The sequence below is a fragment of the Littorina saxatilis genome, linkage group LG16 (assembly GCF_037325665.1).
Source record: "Littorina saxatilis isolate snail1 linkage group LG16, US_GU_Lsax_2.0, whole genome shotgun sequence".
In the NCBI taxonomy this organism is placed as follows: Eukaryota; Metazoa; Mollusca; class Gastropoda; order Littorinimorpha; family Littorinidae; genus Littorina; species Littorina saxatilis.
Genome location: NC_090260.1, coordinates 7,915,592 through 7,938,002, shown reverse-complemented (window position 1 = coordinate 7,938,002; position 22,411 = coordinate 7,915,592). Strand labels below are relative to the sequence as shown.

At 45.3% G+C, this 22,411-nt stretch overlaps 2 protein-coding genes across 2 annotated transcripts in view; both read right to left on the bottom strand.

Moving 5' to 3' along the window:
• Window positions 1-7,592: 7,592 nt before the first annotated feature.
• Window positions 7,593-8,666, bottom strand: LOC138949835 (uncharacterized). The gene has a single exon (XM_070321614.1). It carries the CDS (start codon window positions 8,664-8,666, stop codon window positions 7,593-7,595), a length of 1,074 nt encoding a protein of 357 aa, XP_070177715.1.
• An 823-nt stretch (window positions 8,667-9,489) lies between these two features.
• Window positions 9,490-22,411, bottom strand: part of LOC138949834 (uro-adherence factor A-like) — a 46,013-nt gene continuing 33,091 nt past the window's right edge. Inside the window, exons 5-6 of the mRNA XM_070321612.1 lie at window positions 10,015-10,032; window positions 9,490-9,644 (exon numbers count right to left, since the gene is read on the bottom strand). Coding sequence (XP_070177713.1) covers window positions 9,490-9,644; window positions 10,015-10,032 — 173 coding nt within the window. The remainder of the gene's footprint in view (window positions 9,645-10,014; window positions 10,033-22,411) is intronic.

The following is a 22,411-nucleotide window of genomic DNA, read 5'->3' as shown; positions in this document are numbered from 1 at the left end:
TAAATTTGGTTCATTCTAAAAGTCCTTCCCTTCTCATCCAGGAACGTAACCACTCGGTGTAACCACTCGGTGTAACCACTGGGTGTAACCACTGGGTGTAACCACTTTGTGTAACCACTGGGTGTAACCACTCGGTGTAACCACTCGGTGTAACCACTCGGTGTAACCACTCGGTGTAACCACTGGGTGTAACCACTGGGTGTAACCACTGGGTGTAACCACTGGGTGTAACCACTGGGTGTAACCACTCGGTGTAACCACTCGGTGTAACCACTGGGTGTAACCACTGGGTGTAACCACTCGGTGTAACCACTCGGTGTAACCACTGGGTGTAACCACTGGGTGTAACCACTCGGTGTAACCACTGGGTGTAACCACTGGGTGTAACCACTGGGTGTAACCACTGGGTGTAACCACTGGGTGTAACCACTGGGTGTAACCACTTTGTGTAACCACTGGGTGTAACCACTCGGTGTAACCACTCGGTGTAACCACTCGGTGTAACCACTGGGTGTAACCACTGGGTGTAACCACTCGGTGTAACCACTCGGTGTAACCACTCGGTGTAACCACTGGGTGTAACCACTGGGTGTAACCACTGGGTGTAACCACTCAGTGTAACCACTGGGTGTAACCACTGGGTGTAACCACTCAGTGTAACCACTGGGTGTAACCACTGGGTGTAACCACTGGGTGTAACCACTGGGTGTAACCACTCGGTGTAACCACTCGGTGTAACCACTCAGTGTAACCACTCGGTGTAACCACTCGGTGTAACCACTGGGTGTAACCACTGGGTGTAACCACTGGGTGTAACCACTCGGTGTAACCACTGGGTGTAACCACTGGGTGTAACCACTGGGTGTAACCACTGGGTGTAACCACTCGGTGTAACCACTCGGTGTAACCACTCGGTGTAACCACTGGGTGTAACCACTCGGTGTAACCACTCGGTGTAACCACTCGGTGTAACCACTGGGTGTAACCACTCGGTGTAACCACTGGGTGTAACCACTCGGTGTAACCACTCGGTGTAACCACTCGGTGTAACCACTGGGTGTAACCACTGGGTGTAACCACTGGGTGTAACCACTGGGTGTAACCACTGGGTGTAACCACTCGGTGTAACCACTCAGTGTAACCACTGGGTGTAACCACTGGGTGTAACCACTGGGTGTAACCACTGGGTGTAACCACTCAGTGTAACCACTGGGTGTAACCACTCGGTGTAACCACTCGGTGTAACCACTCGGTGTAACCACTCGGTGTAACCACTGGGTGTAACCACTGGGTGTAACCACTGGGTGTAACCACTGGGTGTAACCACTCGGTGTAACCACTGGGTGTAACCACTGGGTGTAACCACTGGGTGTAACCACTCGGTGTAACCACTGGGTGTAACCACTGGGTGTAACCACTGGGTGTAACCACTGGGTGTAACCACTGGGTGTAACCACTGGGTGTAACCACTGGGTGTAACCACTCGGTGTAACCACTCGGTGTAACCACTCGGTGTAACCACTCGGTGTAACCACTGGGTGTAACCACTGGGTGTAACCACTGGGTGTAACCACTGGGTGTAACCACTCGGTGTAACCACTGGGTGTAACCACTCGGTGTAACCACTGGGTGTAACCACTGGGTGTAACCACTCGGTGTAACCACTGGGTGTAACCACTCGGTGTAACCACTCGGTGTAACCACTCGGTGTAACCACTCGGTGTAACCACTCGGTGTAACCACTGGGTGTAACCACTGGGTGTAACCACTCGGTGTAACCACTCGGTGTAACCACTCGGTGTAACCACTGGGTGTAACCACTGGGTGTAACCACTGGGTGTAACCACTCAGTGTAACCACTGGGTGTAACCACTCAGTGTAACCACTCAGTGTAACCACTGGGTGTAACCACTGGGTGTAACCACTGGGTGTAACCACTGGGTGTAACCACTCGGTGTAACCACTCGGTGTAACCACTCGGTGTAACCACTCGGTGTAACCACTGGGTGTAACCACTGGGTGTAACCACTGGGTGTAACCACTCGGTGTAACCACTGGGTGTAACCACTCGGTGTAACCACTGGGTGTAACCACTCGGTGTAACCACTGGGTGTAACCACTGGGTGTAACCACTCGGTGTAACCACTCGGTGTAACCACTGGGTGTAACCACTGGGTGTAACCACTGGGTGTAACCACTGGGTGTAACCACTCGGTGTAACCACTCGGTGTAACCACTCGGTGTAACCACTGGGTGTAACCACTCGGTGTAACCACTCGGTGTAACCACTCGGTGTAACCACTCGGTGTAACCACTCGGTGTAACCACTCGGTGTAACCACTCGGTGTAACCACTGGGTGTAACCACTCGGTGTAACCACTCGGTGTAACCACTCGGTGTAACCACTCGGTGTAACCACTCGGTGTAACCACTCAGTGTAACCACTGGGTGTAACCACTCAGTGTAACCACTCGGTGTAACCACTCGGTGTAACCACTCGGTGTAACCACTCGGTGTAACCACTGGGTGTAACCACTCAGTGTAACCACTCGGTGTAACCACTCGGTGTAACCACTCGGTGTAACCACTCGGTGTAACCACTGGGTGTAACCACTCGGTGTAACCACTCGGTGTAACCACTCGGTGTAACCACTCGGTGTAACCACTCGGTGTAACCACTCGGTGTAACCACTCGGTGTAACCACTCGGTGTAACCACTGGGTGTAACCACTTTGTGTAACCACTGGGTGTAACCACTCGGTGTAACCACTCGGTGTAACCACTCGGTGTAACCACTCGGTGTAACCACTCGGTGTAACCACTCGGTGTAACCACTCGGTGTAACCACTCGGTGTAACCACTCGGTGCACGTTTTCGAAGAAATCGACATTTTGGGTGAAATCCATTACATTTCACCACCAATTTCCTTTTCACTTGCAAGAAACTGACATACTTTTTATCCTTTAACCTTCTTCGTGGGTCGTGGACGACCCAGAGCCTCACAAAATCGTCTTTATAACTGAAACTATTTGGAGTCAGTTTTTGATTGAGACTTCATGTAATCTCCAATCAGTCACCCACCATACGACCCATTGCCCAACGTTTCAAAGATTATCTTTGTAAACAAACAAATAATCGATGACGTAATTTGAGCTACACAGTCCGGATGATGCGGGTCGTGGACGACCCATATGGAACTGAGTACGTAAGGAATTGTACGTCATGTTTATCCTTATTCAGATGGCGTGGGTCGTGTACGACCCATACTTTTACGTTGAATCCTTCTTTGGAAAGTATGGGTCGTACACGACCCACATCATCCGGACTGTGTAGTCCAAAGCGTGATCCGGTGAAGGTTAGATAAGTGTACTTTGATTTGAAAAAAACCAACATTTTAGTCTCGAGTGTATATCGATTGAGAAAGCTGAACGCCTGAGAAAGCTGAACGCGTTACAGCGGATTGCCTATTAGGTTGTAGAGGACAGTGATAACAAAAAGTTATCCTGAAGCAATATAAACACATTGAGTCAATCTGCCGGTGTGACGCCGTCATATTACGATTCTCGGCCTCGTTGATCTTGTATAAACTCCACACTGAACAAAAAAAACCACCCTTCGATAGTACTGATGAGCGACCTTGGGTACCTTACATTCATGGGGCCAAATGTGTCCAACCAATTTTCTGTATTTAACTTAGAAATTTGATTCATCCTAAAATGTTTCCCTTCTCATTCAAGGGACGTAACCACTCGGTACACGTTTTCCACGAAATCCATTTTTTTGGGTCAAATCTATTAAATGTCACCACCAATTTTCTTCACATGCAAGAAACTGACATGCTTTTCGTCCTCAAATCATTTCACTTCATTAATTTTACCCGGAAACAACATTTCAGTCTCGAGTATAAATCGAGGGGGTAATATGACGACAGGGCCCAGATGACGGCGTCACACCGGCCTGAAACTAAGAGATCAACACGAAAAGCAACACCGAGACTACAGACTATCTGATTGTTTGTTTTAAGCGTGTTTTATTCATTTTCTTTGATACAACAACAAACAATAACAACATTAAGAACGTTAACAAGCAGACTGCTTATGTATGCACGTTCTAAAATGATAATCAATACACATTCAGATAACAGAAAATAGCGAACAAGTGGTAACTTCAACACCTAGTTTCATAATATTTCATTTTTATTTTATATAAATAAAATGAACAGAGAGAGAGAGAGAGAGAGAGAGAGAGAGAGAGAGAGAGAGAGAGAGAGAGAGAGAGAGAGAGAGAGAGAGAGAGAGAGAGAGAGAGAGAGAGAGAGAGAGAGAGAGAGACGCTTTGACGCTTTGACACTTTATTGTCATTAGCTAATAAAAGCCTTATAGACAAGGTAAAACAACAATTTCTGCATCATTCATAAAAGGGGTAAAAGGACGAATGAACAGAACATTAATAACAACAAAAACATAGCAAACTAGTTTATGAGTACGAACAAACCCACCGACACGAAAGCCATAGGTAAACAAACATATCTAAGACTAAGGGTAAAAAGCAAGGTATAGTATGTACACCATGGCGATCTTAACTTAGTAGAGAACGCTATGATGTACACACAAAGGAAAATACTGATCCAACAGTTAACACACACTCATAAAACCAATCAATCTGCAGACCACACATATTTAAAACCAAGAAACCACTCGTGGGCATTACCCTCGCGTGACTAGTAGGGGAACATGTCTACATACATTTCTATACTAACTCAACAATGGCTGCAGACACACACACACACACACACACATACACACACACATACACACACACACACACACACACACACACACACACACACACTCACACATATACGCTTATCGCGTATACATGTACACGCAACCCGATTTAAATGAGAGAGAGAGAGAGAGAGAGAGAGAGAGAGAGAACTCGAACTCGAACTCGAAAACTTTATTACCGAGGGATGATAGCATTAGGTCCATATGGTCCTTTCTTACAGCTAGTCCCTACTATAATACACACATGAAACAAAGAACAAATATAAAGAATGAAAACATTTAAACAAAAAATCAAATAAAACAAAATTATGTGGGGAAAAGTATAACAAAATAAAAATAAAAAATTCAAAAGTGTGCTTGTTAATGGAAGCATACTATACACTTTCTCTTTCACACACACTCGCACAAATTGTACACCGACTTAGTCGTTAGAGAGGTGCTTTCGGAGCTGTCTTTTAAAAGAAGATAATGACAGACATGACTTGATATTTACAGGTAGTGAATTCCAAAGGAACGCACCAGAATAAGAAAAACTAGTTTTAAACAAATCGATGCGGGGCCTTGACAAGGCAAGGTTATTTCGAGTGTTTGAATAATATGACGGAGATGATTTGAAGAGTTGTATAAGATATGTTGGGGCGTCCTTATAGACGACTTTATACATAAATGAACATTTATTATACAAAAGCTGCTTTTTTAAGCTTAACATCCCAATACTTTTCATCTTTTCCTTTGTAGAAAGAGATGGACTGGGCAGAACTAGTTTAGCAGCTCTACGCTGGAGCGAGTTCAGCTTCTTCAAGTGAACTTCACTACACCCGTCCCATACTATGGAAGCATAATCAATATGGGGTTTTATGTGGGCATTGTAAAATAGTTTCCTTGTGTCTAGATTAATAATGCTTTGTAACTTTGACAAAAGAAACAGGTTTTTAGCAATTTTTTTGCAGATTCCATTGATGTGAGTCTGCCATTTGAGATTATTATCAACAGTAAGTCCCAGTAAACGGTGCTCAGCTACTTGCTCAATGGAGTGCTCATTTAGGGACAGACTCAGAGTCATTTCTGAAAGTTGATGTTTTTGGCGAGTGCTGATTATCATAGACTTTGTTTTAACTGGATTAATAAGCATACGATTTGCAGAACACCACTCAGAAACATCGTTTAGGCTCTGTTGTAATTTGTCTTGAATTTGTGCAGGGCTTTTCCCTGTTGCATGTAAGGTAGTATCATCTGCTAACATATGACACTCAACAGATTCGGACTGTAGGTACAAGGGCAAATCATTTATATACATGCAAAATAATACAGGTCCTAAAACAGACCCCTGTGGCACTCCACATTTCACAGTGCCCTGAGAAGAGTACGTATCGTGTACGTATACAGATTGAACCCTCTCTTTAAGATAAGAGTAAAAAAAAGCGACAGTGCTAGAGAGAGAGAGAGAGAGAGAGAGAGAGAGAGAGAGAGAGAGAATGCTTTGCTACATCGATTGCAGTCAAGCGATCAGTTGACATAACATAATCTTGTACAACAGAAAATATTTTCGTGTTCAAAGATATAGTTAAATCAGTATTTCCAAACAAGAGTGTTTTGCAGTGTGGAGCGTGCAGTGGCACTGAGACTATTGGATAAAATGGTTGTATGTTCTCTACATTTTGGACAATGTAACAAGAAATGTTCAGCATCTTCCGGGCGTACTCCACACGTGCATTCTAAATTATCAGAGAGGTGTCGGTTTACTAAGTCTTGTTGCAGATCACTCATTTTTAATATCAACCTGCTGTGGAATACCTGTGCCTGGCGGTTACCTAAATGATGATACTGTGGGACAACATCTCCATCGGTCAAATATCTTTTAAATTCACCAACTGACTGTGTTTGCCGTATATTTTCTGGAAGATTATTCCACAAAACTGTAGTTGAAGAAAAACTGAAGATTTATATAACTCACTTCTACATAATGGAACCTTACGTTCAAGAGGGCGTCGTCTGTGGTATGGATTTACATCAAAAACCAGGACCGGCAGTTTGGAATATAAATATTCTGGGGTTAAACGATTTACAATTTTATAATACAGCAAAAGTTTATGACGACGTCGCCTTTCTTTCAAGGGCACAAAACCGGATTGATTGTAAAGTTTTTGATGGCTTGTGCCGCGGACTGCACCCACAATAATTCGGATTGCATCAAGATGCAAGGTCTCCAAGGTCAAGGTCTCCAACTCGTCTGACAAACACTTCGTACAATTATCCCAAATAACGTCCGCATAATCAAACAAAGGTAATATAAAGGATTTATATATAACTTCAAGCGATTTTCTGTTTAAACGATACTTAAATAAACCAAAACACGTAATTGACTTTCTGCATTTAGCAATGAGGCTTTTTATGTGGGAAATCCCATTTACAATTACCTTGTAGAATGACGCCAAGGTGCTTGTGATTTTCAACATCAATTAAGAGTGCATCATCTTACCTTGTAGAATGACGATAAGGTGCTTGTGATGTTCAACATCAATTAAGAGTGCATCTTCGAAATACAATGGTGGAAATAACACATTTTGTCGCCTACAACTGTCCAACAATTCTGTCTTTTGACAGTTAAAAGTGACTTTCCATTTAAAAGCCCAGGCGCCCACCGTTTTACTGCAGCATTCTTGATTTCAATTTTACTGCGAAAAAAAAAGGTTTCTCTCGCGAAAGATGACATTATGCAGAAATGCTGCAGAAACAAACAGTTTTTCTCCAGCATTTCTGTTTTTCTGCAGAATAACTGAATAAAGTCATAATCCGCTAAGGATATTATGTAGCGCCTCCACGGGTCCATGCAGCTTCTGGAGGGTCGCGCTGGAGATTGGCCACTACTATCATCTCTCTCTTCATGGGCTGGAGATTGGCCACTACTATCATATCTCTCTTCATGGGCTGGAGATTGGCCACTACTATCATCTCTCTCTTCATGGGCTGGAGATTGGCCACTGCTATCATCTCTCTCTTCATGGGCTGGAGATTGGCCACTACTATCATCTCTCTCCTCGTGGGCTGGAGATTGGCCACTACTGTCATCTCTCTCCTCGTGGGCTGGAGATTGGCCACTACTGTCATCTCTCTCCTCATGGGCTGGAGATTGGCCACTACTGTCATCTCTCTCTTCATGGGCTGGAGATTGGCCACTACTGTCATCTCTCTCTGGAGATTGGCCACTACTGTCATCTCTCTCCTCATGGGCTGGAGATTGGCCACTACTGTCATCTCTCTCCTCGTGGGCTGGAGATTGGCCACTACTGTCATCTCTCTCTTCATGGGCTGGAGATTGGCCACTACTGTCATCTCTCTCCTCGTGGGCTGGAGATTGTCCACTACTGTCATCTCTCTCCTCATGGGCTGGAGATTGGCCACTACTGTCATCTCTCTCTTCATGGGCTGGAGATTGGCCACTACTGTCATCTCTCTCCTCGTGGGCTGGAGATTGGCCACTACTATCATCTCTCTCCTCATGGGCTGGATATTGGCCACTACTATCATCTCTTTCTTCATGGGCTGGAGATTGGCCACTACTATCATCTCTTTCTTCATGGGCTGGAGATTGGCCACTACTATCATCTCTCTCCTCATGGGCTGGAGATTGGCCACTACTGTCATCTCTCTCTTCGTGGGCTGGAGATTGGCCACTACTATCATCTTTCTCCTCATGGGCTGAAGATTGGCCACTACTGTCATCTCTCTCCTCATGGGCTGGAGATTGGCCACTACTATCATCTCTCTCTTCATGGGCTGGAGATTGGCCACTACTATCATCTCTCTCCTCATGGGCTGGAGATTGGCCACTACTGTCATCTCTCTCCTCATGGGCTGGAGATTGGCCACTACTATCATCTCTCAAACTCTTCAAGTCATTCAAAACATTGAGACCTAACCACCTCATATCCTGATGTTTTAGATAACTGCTCTTGGGTCTATTGGTTGTTGTTGTCTTTATTGTATTGGCGGAGGATGATGCTGAGCTTCTCGTCAGTCACGCTGCGTCCTGCTTGGCTCACATTTGTCATGTTTTCCATCAAATGCATTCTGTTGAATATATCATCATCATCATCATCATCCTCATCATCATCATCTGGAACGTTTGTCAGCATAATAGTGTTTTTATTTCAATTTTGCATTCTTTAGCTTGTATCTTTGAGTATCATTTGAGTGTGTGTGTGCGGTGTGTGTGTGTGTGTGTGTGTGGTGTGTGTGTGTATGTGTGTGTGTGTGCGAACGCACGTTTAAGAAAACATTGTAATAAAGGGAAAAGCCTTCAATATTCATCCTTGTTAAGTAAAGTTCATTTTAATTCTCTCTCTCGCTCTCTCTGATTTAATAACCATGTTTTTATGTTTTTGCTTTGCTTCTTCTTCTGCTTTAATATTATGCACTGGTTAGTTAATTCCCTCTTGGGCGAGGGCTGGATGAAAAAAGATCTTTGCTGTATCTACTCCATTACCCTCGAAAAATAAAGTTGGTTCGTTCGTTCGTTCGTTCGTTCTCTCTCTCTCTCTCTCTCTCTCTCTCTCTCTCTCTCTCTCTCTCTCTCTCTCTCTCTCTCTCTCTCTCTCTCTCTCTCTCTCGAGTGGTGTCCCTTGGTGTGAGAGACAAGTCGACGTGACACGAGCTCTCTAAGTGTTTACTTTACAACTCGCCAAGATGACCATTGGACTGACTACCAAGACTTGTGGAATCCATCCCAGCCACCCTCCTGTCGGACCACCTCGTTAAATCGTGGAAAGTTGCTGGTGAGGGAGAGTTGCTGGTGAGGGAGAGTTGCTGGTGAGGGAGAGTTGCTGGTGAGGGAGAGTTGCTGGTGAGGGAGAGTTGCTGGTGAGGGAGAGGACACAGTGTTTGTCTTTTGACTGAGCTCCAACCAACATGGGCAAGAAGCCGCCATTACCGCACCAACCGGCCAGTGGAGAAAAAAGTCTGTAGCACAGATCCGCCGAGACAGGAGACGAGCAGAGCTAAGAGCAGAGCAAAGGAGAACACAGGTGGGAATTAATTCATGCAATACAATGCCTGACCTTCACTGAAATTCATTCACTAAAAAACTTAGCTCCTGTTTCTACGATCAAAAATGATAACGCAAATTCCAGTGCAGTGACCAGTGACAGTGTCAAACAACAACATTCCATAGAAAGATCACGTGGAACACGCAGCCTGCCCCCCAACACAGTACGCACCTGTCACACACCTGTCACACAGCACACACCTGTCACACAGCACACACCTGTCACACAGCACACACCTGTCACACAGCACGCACCTGTCACACAGCACACACCTGTCACACAGCACACACCTGCCACACAGCACACACCTGTCACACAGCACGCACCTGTCACACAGCACACACCTGTCACACATCACACACCTGTCACACAGCACACACCTGTCACACAGCACGCACCTGTCACACAGCACACACCTGTCACACAGCACACACCTGTCACACAGCACACACCTGTCACACAGCACACACCTGTCACACAGCACACACCTGTCACACAGCACACACCTGTCACACAGCACACACCTGTCACACAGCACGCACCTGTCACACAGCACACACCTGTCACACAGCACACACCTGTCACACAGCACACACCTGTCACACAGCACACACCTGTCACACAGCACACACCTGTCACACAGCACACACCTGTCACACAGCACACACCTGTCACACAGCACACACCTGTCACACAGCACACACCTGTCACACAGCACACAGCACACACCTGTCACACAGCACACACCTGTCACACAGCACACACCTGTCACACAGCACACAGCACACACCTGTCACACAGCACACACCTGCCCACTGTCACACAGCACACACCTGTCACACAGCACACACCTGTCACACAGCACACACCTGTCACACAGCACACACCTGTCACACAGCACACACCTGTCACACAGCACACACCTGTCACACAGCACACACCTGTCACACAGCACACAGCACACACCTGTCACACAGCACACACCTGTCACACAGCACACACCTGTCACACAGCACACAGCACACACCTGTCACACAGCACACACCTGCCCACTGTCACACAGCACACACCTGTCACACAGCACACACCTGCCCACTGTCACACAGCACACACCTGTCACACAGCACACACCTGTCACACAGCACACAGCACACACCTGCCCACTGTCACACAGCACACACCTGTCACACAGCACACACCTGTCACACAGCACACAGCACACACCTGCCCACTGTCACACAGCACACACCTGTCACACAGCACACACCTGTCACACAGCACACAGCACACACCTGCCCACTGTCACACAGCACACACCTGTCACACAGCACACACCTGTCACACAGCACACAGCACACACCTGCCCACTGTCACACAGCACACACCTGTCACACAGCACACACCTGTCACACAGCACACAGCACACACCTGCCCACTGTCACACAGCACACACCTGCCCACTGTCACACAGCACACACCTGCCCACTGTCACACAGCACACACCTGCCCACTGTCACACTGCAAGCTTAACCACGTGCGAGAGTGTCAACTCAGAGTTTTGTTGTGCTGTGACGTCACTGACAGCAGACGACGCAACCACTGTTGCTGACTGGCAGCAACGGACCGAGAGTTTGCACCAGAGGACGTTTACGACCTATAGCCTCCAACTGCTCAAATAACACTCAACTGAAATCAAAACTAAGTGTTAAACAAAAAGAGAAGTCGCACCCTCTTATCTTAAAAGTCGTGTGTGCGAGTAAAGGTGGAAAGAAGACGCTGATTGCAAGGGGAGACGACTACGTCCTGACATAATTTATGACTACGAAACCGCACAGACATCGTCATTCCGACAAGAGGAGGAAACGCCCCCGTGTGTCCGGCGCCTGGCCCAAGTCCACCGCAACGCCTTTCAAGAAGAAATCGACCACACACACACACAGACTAACAATCATGCCACACACACACTCACAGACTAACAATCATGTCACACACACACTCACAGACTAACAACAATCATGCCGCACACACACACAGACTAACAATCATGTCACACACACACACAGACTAACAATCATGCCACACACACACACAGACTAACAATCATGTCACACACACACACACAGACTAACAATCATGCCACACACACACTCACAGACTAACAATCATGTCACACACACACTCACAGACTAACAATCATGTCACACACACACACACAGACTAACAATCATGCCACACACTCACAGACTAACAATCATGTCACACACACACTCACAGACTAACAATCATGCCACACACACACTCAGACTAACAATCATGCCACACACACACTCAGACTAACAATCATGTCACACACACACACAGACTAACAATCATGCCACACACACACAGACTAACAATCATGCCACACACACACACACAGACTAACAATCATGTCACACACACACTCACAGACTAACAATCATGTCACACACACACACACAGACTAACAATCATGTCACACACACACACACACAGACTAACAATCATGTCACACACACACTCACAGACTAACAATCATGTCACACACACACACACAGACTAACAATCATGCCACACACACACTCACAGACTAACAATCATGCCACACACACACACACAGACTAACAATCATGCCACACACACTCAGACTAACAATCATGCCACACACACACACACAGACTAACAATCATGCCACACACACACACACAGACTAACAATCATGCCACACACACACACAGACTAACAATCATGTCACACACACACACACAGACTAACAATCATGCCACACACACACACAGACTAACAATCATGCCACACACACACACAGACTAACAATCATGCCACACACACACACACAGACTAACAATCATGTCACACACACACACACAGACTAACAATCATGTCACACACACACACACAGACTAACAATCATGCCACACACACACACACAGACTAACAATCATGCCACACACACACACACAGACTAACAATCATGCCACACACACACACAGACTAACAATCATGCCACACACACACACACAGACTAACAATCATGCCACACACACACACAGACTAACAATCATGCCACACACACACACAGACTAACAATCATGCCACACACACTCACAGACTAACAATCATGCCACACACACACAGGACTAACAATCATGCCACACACACACACACAGACTAACAATCATGCCACACACACACACACAGACTAACAATCATGCCACACACACACACACAGACTAACAATCATGCCACACACACACACACAGACTAACAATCATGCCACACACACACAGACTAACAATCATGTCACACACACACAGACTAACAATCATGCCACACACACACTCACAGACTAACAATCATGCCACACACACACACAGACTAACAATCATGCCACACACACTCACAGACTAACAATCATGCCACACACACACACACAGACTAACAATCATGCCACACACACACACACAGACTAACAATCATGCCACACACACACACACAGACTAACAATCATGCCACACACACACTCACAGACTAACAATCATGTCACACACACACAGACTAACAATCATGCCACACACACACACACAGACTAACAATCATGCCACACACACACACACAGACTAACAATCATGTCACACACACACAGACTAACAATCATGTCACACACACACACTCACAGACTAACAATCATGTCACACACACACACAGACTAACAATCATGTCACACACACACAGACTAACAATCATGCCACACACACTCACAGACTAACAATCATGCCACACACACACAGACTAACAATCATGCCACACACACACTCACAGACTAACAATCATGTCACACACACACAGACTAACAATCATGCCACACACACTCACAGACTAACAATCATGCCACACACACACAGACTAACAATCATGTCACACACACAGACTAACAATCATGCCACACACACACTCACAGACTAACAATCATGTCACACACACACAGACTAACAATCATGCCACACACTCACAGACTAACAATCATGTCACACACACACACAGACTAACAATCATGTCACACACACACACAGACTAACAATCATGTCACACACACACAGACTAACAATCATGTCACACACACACTCACAGACTAACAACAATCATGCCACACACACTCACAGACTAACAACAGTCATGCCACACACACACACAGACTAACAATCATGTCACACACACACAGACTAACAATCATGTCACACACACACACAGACTAACAATCATGTCACACACACACACTCAGACTAACAATCATGCCACACACACTCACAGACTAACAACAATCATGCCACACACACACACTCAGACTAACAATCATGCCACACACACACTCAGACTAACAATCATGCCACACACACACACACAGACTAACAATCATGCCGCACACACACACACAGACTAACAATCATGCCACACACACACACACAGACTAACAATCATGCCACACACACACACAGACTAACAATCATGCCACACACACACTCACAGACTAACAATCATGTCACACACACACACAGACTAACAATCATGCCACACACTCACAGACTAACAATCATGTCACACACACACACAGACTAACAATCATGCCACACACACACACAGACTAACAATCATGTCACACACACACAGACTAACAATCATGTCACACACACACACAGACTAACAATCATGCCACACACACACTCACAGACTAACAATCATGTCACACACACACACAGACTAACAATCATGCCACACACACACAGAGACTAACAATCATGTCACACACACACACAGACTAACAATCATGTCACACACACACACACACAGACTAACAATCATGCCACACACACACACACAGACTAACAATCATGCCACACACACACAGACTAACAATCATGCCACACACACACACACAGACTAACAATCATGTCACACACACACACAGACTAACAATCATGTCACACACACACACACAGACTAACAATCATGTCACACACACACACAGACTAACAATCATGTCACACACACACACAGACTAACAATCATGTCACACACACACACACAGACTAACAATCATGTCACACACACACTCACAGACTAACAATCATGTCACACACACACACACAGACTAACAATCATGTCACACACACTCACAGACTAACAATCATGCCACACACACACAGACTAACAATCATGTCACACACACACACTCACAGACTAACAATCATGCCACACACACACAGACTAACAATCATGCCACACACACACACAGACTAACAATCATGCCACACACACACAGACTAACAATCATGTCACACACACACACACAGACTAACAATCATGCCACACAAACACTCACAGACTAACAATCATGTCACACACACACACTCACAGACTAACAATCATGCCACACACACACACACAGACTAACAATCATGCCACACACACACACACAGACTAACAATCATGCCACACACACACACAGACTAACAATCATGCCACACACACACACAGACTAACAATCATGCCACACACACACTCACAGACTAACAATCATGCCGCACACACACAGAGACTAACAATCATGCCACACACACTCACAGACTAACAATCATGCCACACACACACTCACAGACTAACAACAATCATGCCACACACACACTTACAGACTAACAATCATGCCACACACACACACACAGACTAACAATCATGCCACACACACACTCACAGACTAACAATCATGCCACACACACACTCACAGACTAACAATCATGCCACACACACACACACAGACTAACAATCATGTCACACACACACACACAGACTAACAATCATGCCACACACACTCACAGACTAACAACAATCATGTCACACACACACTCACAGACTAACAATCATGTCACACACACACACACAGACTAACAATCATGTCACACACACTCACAGACTAACAATCATGTCACACACACACACAGACTAACAATCATGTCACACACACACACACACAGACTAACAATCATGTCACACACACACACAGACTAACAATCATGCCACACACACACTCACAGACTAACAACAATCATGCCACACACACACACACAGACTAACAATCATGCCACACACACACACACAGACTAACAATCATGCCACACACACACACACAGACTAACAATCATGCCACACACACTCACAGACTAACAACAATCATGCCACACACACACACAGACTAACAATCATGCCACACACACACTCACAGACTAACAATCATGCCACACACACACACACAGACTAACAATCATGCCACACACACTCACAGACTAACAATCATGCCACACACACACTCACAGACTAACAATCATGCCGCACACACACTCACAGACTAACAATCATGCCACACACACACACACAGACTAACAATCATGCCACACACACACTCACAGACTAACAATCATGCCGCACACACACACACAGACTAACAATCATGCCACACACACACACTCACAGACTAACAATCATGCCACACACACTCACAGACTAACAATCATGCCACACACACACTCACAGACTAACAACAATCATGCCACACACACACACACAGACTAACAATCATGCCACACACACACACACAGACTAACAATCATGCCACACACACTCACAGACTAACAATTATGCCACACACACACTCACAGACTAACAATCATGCCACACACACACTCACAGACTAACAATCATGCCACACACACACTCACAGACTAACAATCATGTCACACACACACACAGACTAACAATCATGCCACACACACTCACAGACTAACAATCATGCCACACACACACACACAGACTAACAATCATGCCACACACACACACAGACTAACAATCATGTCACACACACTCACAGACTAACAATCATGCCACACACACACACAGACTAACAATCATGCCACACACACACACACAGACTAACAATCATGCCACACACACACAGACTAACAATCATGCCACACACACACACACAGACTAACAATCATGTCACACACACACACACAGACTAACAATCATGCCACACACACACACACAGACTAACAATCATGTCACACACACACTCACAGACTAACAATCATGCCACACACACACACAGACTAACAATCATGCCACACACACACAGACTAACAATCATGCCACACACACACACAGACTAACAATCATGCCACACACACTCACAGACTAACAATCATGCCACACACACACACAGACTAACAATCATGCCACACACACACACACAGACTAACAATCATGCCACACACACACACACAGACTAACAATCATGCCACACACACACACACAGACTAACAATCATGTCACACACACACACACAGACTAACAATCATGCCACACACACACACACAGACTAACAATCATGCCACACACACACTCACAGACTAACAATCATGCCACACACACACACAGACTAACAATCATGCCACACACACACACACACAGACTAACAATCATGCCACACACACACACACAGACTAACAATCATGCCACACACACACACACAGACTAACAATCATGCCACACACACACACAAAGACTAACAATCATGCCGCACACACACTCACAGACTAACAATCATGCCACACACACACACAGACTAACAATCATGCCACACACACACACACAGACTAACAATCATGTCACACACACACACACAGACTAACAATCATGCCACACACACACACACAGACTAACAATCATGCCACACACACACTCACAGACTAACAATCATGCCACACACACACACACAGACTAACAATCATGCCACACACACACTCACAGACTAACAATCATGCCACACACACACTCACAGACTAACAATCATGCCACACACACACACACAGACTAACAATCATGCCACACACACACTCACAGACTAACAATCATGTCACACACACTCACAGACTAACAATCATGTCACACACACACACAGACTAACAATCATGCCACACACACACTCACAGACTAACAATCATGCCACACACACACACACAGACTAACAATCATGCCGCACACACACTCACAGACTAACAATCATGCCACACACACACTCACAGACTAACAACAATCATGCCACACACACACACACAGACTAACAATCATGCCACACACACACACACAGACTAACAATCATGCCACACACACTCACAGACTAACAATTATGCCACACACACACTCACAGACTAACAATCATGCCACACACACACTCACAGACTAACAATCATGCCACACACACACTCACAGACTAACAATCATGTCACACACACACACAGACTAACAATCATGCCACACACTCACAGACTAACAATCATGTCACACACACACTCACAGACTAACAATCATGCCACACACACACACAGACTAACAATCATGCCACACACACACACACAGACTAACAATCATGCCACACACACACAGACTAACAATCATGCCACACACACACACACACAGACTAACAATCATGCCACACACACACACACAGACTAACAATCATGTCACACACTCACAGACTAACAATCATGTCACACACACACACACAGACTAACAATCATGCCACACACACACACAGACTAACAATCATGTCACACACACACACACAGACTAACAATCATGCCACACACACACACACAGACTAACAATCATGCCACACACACACACACAGACTAACAATCATGCCACACACACACACAGACTAACAATCATGCCACACACACACTTACAGACTAACAATCATGCCACACAAACACTCACAGACTAACAATCATGCCGCACACACACAGAGACTAACAATCATGCCACACACACTCACAGACTAACAATCATGCCACACACACACTCACAGACTAACAACAATCATGCCACACACACACTTACAGACTAACAATCATGCCACACACACACACACAGACTAACAATCATGCCACACACACACTCACAGACTAACAATCATGCCACACACACACTCACAGACTAACAATCATGCCACACACACACACACAGACTAACAATCATGTCACACACACACACACAGACTAACAATCATGCCACACACACTCACAGACTAACAACAATCATGTCACACACACACTCACAGACTAACAATCATGTCACACACACACTCACAGACTAACAATCATGTCACACACACACTCACAGACTAACAATCATGTCACACACACTCACAGACTAACAATCATGTCACACACACACACACACAGACTAACAATCATGTCACACACACACACAGACTAACAATCATGCCACACACACACTCACAGACTAACAACAATCATGCCACACACACACACACAGACTAACAATCATGCCACACACACACACACAGACTAACAATCATGCCACACACACACACACAGACTAACAATCATGCCACACACACTCACAGACTAACAACAATCATGCCACACACACACACAGACTAACAATCATGCCACACACACACTCACAGACTAACAATCATGCCACACACACACACACAGACTAACAATCATGCCACACACACTCACAGACTAACAATCATGCCACACACACACTCACAGACTAACAATCATGCCGCACACACACTCACAGACTAACAATCATGCCACACACACACACACAGACTAACAATCATGCCACACACACACTCACAGACTAACAATCATGCCGCACACACACACACAGACTAACAATCATGCCACACACACACACTCACAGACTAACAATCATGCCACACACACTCACAGACTAACAATCATGCCACACACACACTCACAGACTAACAACAATCATGCCACACACACACACACAGACTAACAATCATGCCACACACACACACACAGACTAACAATCATGCCACACACACTCACAGACTAACAATTATGCCACACACACACTCACAGACTAACAATCATGCCACACACACACTCACAGACTAACAATCATGCCACACACACACTCACAGACTAACAATCATGTCACACACACACACAGACTAACAATCATGTCACACACACTCACAGACTAACAATCATGCCACACACACACACACAGACTAACAATCATGCCACACACACACACAGACTAACAATCATGTCACACACACTCACAGACTAACAATCATGCCACACACACACACAGACTAACAATCATGCCACACACACACACACAGACTAACAATCATGCCACACACACACAGACTAACAATCATGCCACACACACACACACAGACTAACAATCATGTCACACACACACACACAGACTAACAATCATGCCACACACACACACACAGACTAACAATCATGTCACACACACACTCACAGACTAACAATCATGCCACACACACACACAGACTAACAATCATGCCACACACACACAGACTAACAATCATGCCACACACACACACAGACTAACAATCATGCCACACACACTCACAGACTAACAATCATGCCACACACACACACAGACTAACAATCATGCCACACACACACACACAGACTAACAATCATGCCACACACACACACACAGACTAACAATCATGCCACACACACACACACAGACTAACAATCATGTCACACACACACACACAGACTAACAATCATGCCACACACACACACACACAGACTAACAATCATGCCACACACACACTCACAGACTAACAATCATGCCACACACACACACAGACTAACAATCATGCCACACACACACACACACAGACTAACAATCATGCCACACACACACACACACAGACTAACAATCATGCCACACACACACACACAGACTAACAATCATGCCACACACACACACAAAGACTAACAATCATGCCGCACACACACTCACAGACTAACAATCATGCCACACACACACACAGACTAACAATCATGCCACACACACACACACAGACTAACAATCATGTCACACACACACACACAGACTAACAATCATGCCACACACACACACACAGACTAACAATCATGCCACACACACACTCACAGACTAACAATCATGCCACACACACACACACAGACTAACAATCATGCCACACACACACTCACAGACTAACAATCATGCCACACACACACTCACAGACTAACAATCATGCCACACACACACACACAGACTAACAATCATGCCACACACACACTCACAGACTAACAATCATGTCACACACACTCACAGACTAACAATCATGTCACACACACACACAGACTAACAATCATGCCACACACACACTCACAGACTAACAATCATGCCACACACACACACACAGACTAACAATCATGCCGCACACACACTCACAGACTAACAATCATGCCACACACACACTCACAGACTAACAACAATCATGCCACACACACACACACAGACTAACAATCATGCCACACACACACACACAGACTAACAATCATGCCACACACACTCACAGACTAACAATTATGCCACACACACACTCACAGACTAACAATCATGCCACACACACACTCACAGACTAACAATCATGCCACACACACACTCACAGACTAACAATCATGTCACACACACACACAGACTAACAATCATGCCACACACACACAGACTAACAATCATGTCACACACACTCACAGACTAACAATCATGCCACACACACACACAGACTAACAATCATGCCACACACACACACACAGACTAACAATCATGCCACACACACACAGACTAACAATCATGCCACACACACACACACACAGACTAACAATCATGCCACACACACACACACAGACTAACAATCATGTCACACACACACAGACTAACAATCATGCCACACACACACACACACAGACTAACAATCATGCCACACACACACACACAGACTAACAATCATGTCACACACACACACTCACAGACTAACAATCATGCCACACACACACACACAGACTAACAATCATGTCACACACACACTCACAGACTAACAATCATGCCACACACACACACAGACTAACAATCATGCCACACACACACAGACTAACAATCATGCCACACACACACACAGACTAACAATCATGCCACACACACTCACAGACTAACAATCATGCCACACACACACACAGACTAACAATCATGCCACACACACACACACAGACTAACAATCATGCCACACACACACACACAGACTAACAATCATGCCACACACACACACACAGACTAACAATCATGTCACACACACACACAGACTAACAATCATGCCACACACACACACAGACTAACAATCATGCCACACACACACTCACAGACTAACAATCATGCCACACACACACACAGACTAACAATCATGCCACACACACACACACAGACTAACAATCATGCCACACACACACACACAGACTAACAATCATGCCGCACACACACTCACAGACTAACAATCATGCCACACACACACACAGACTAACAATCATGCCACACACACACACACAGACTAACAATCATGTCACACAC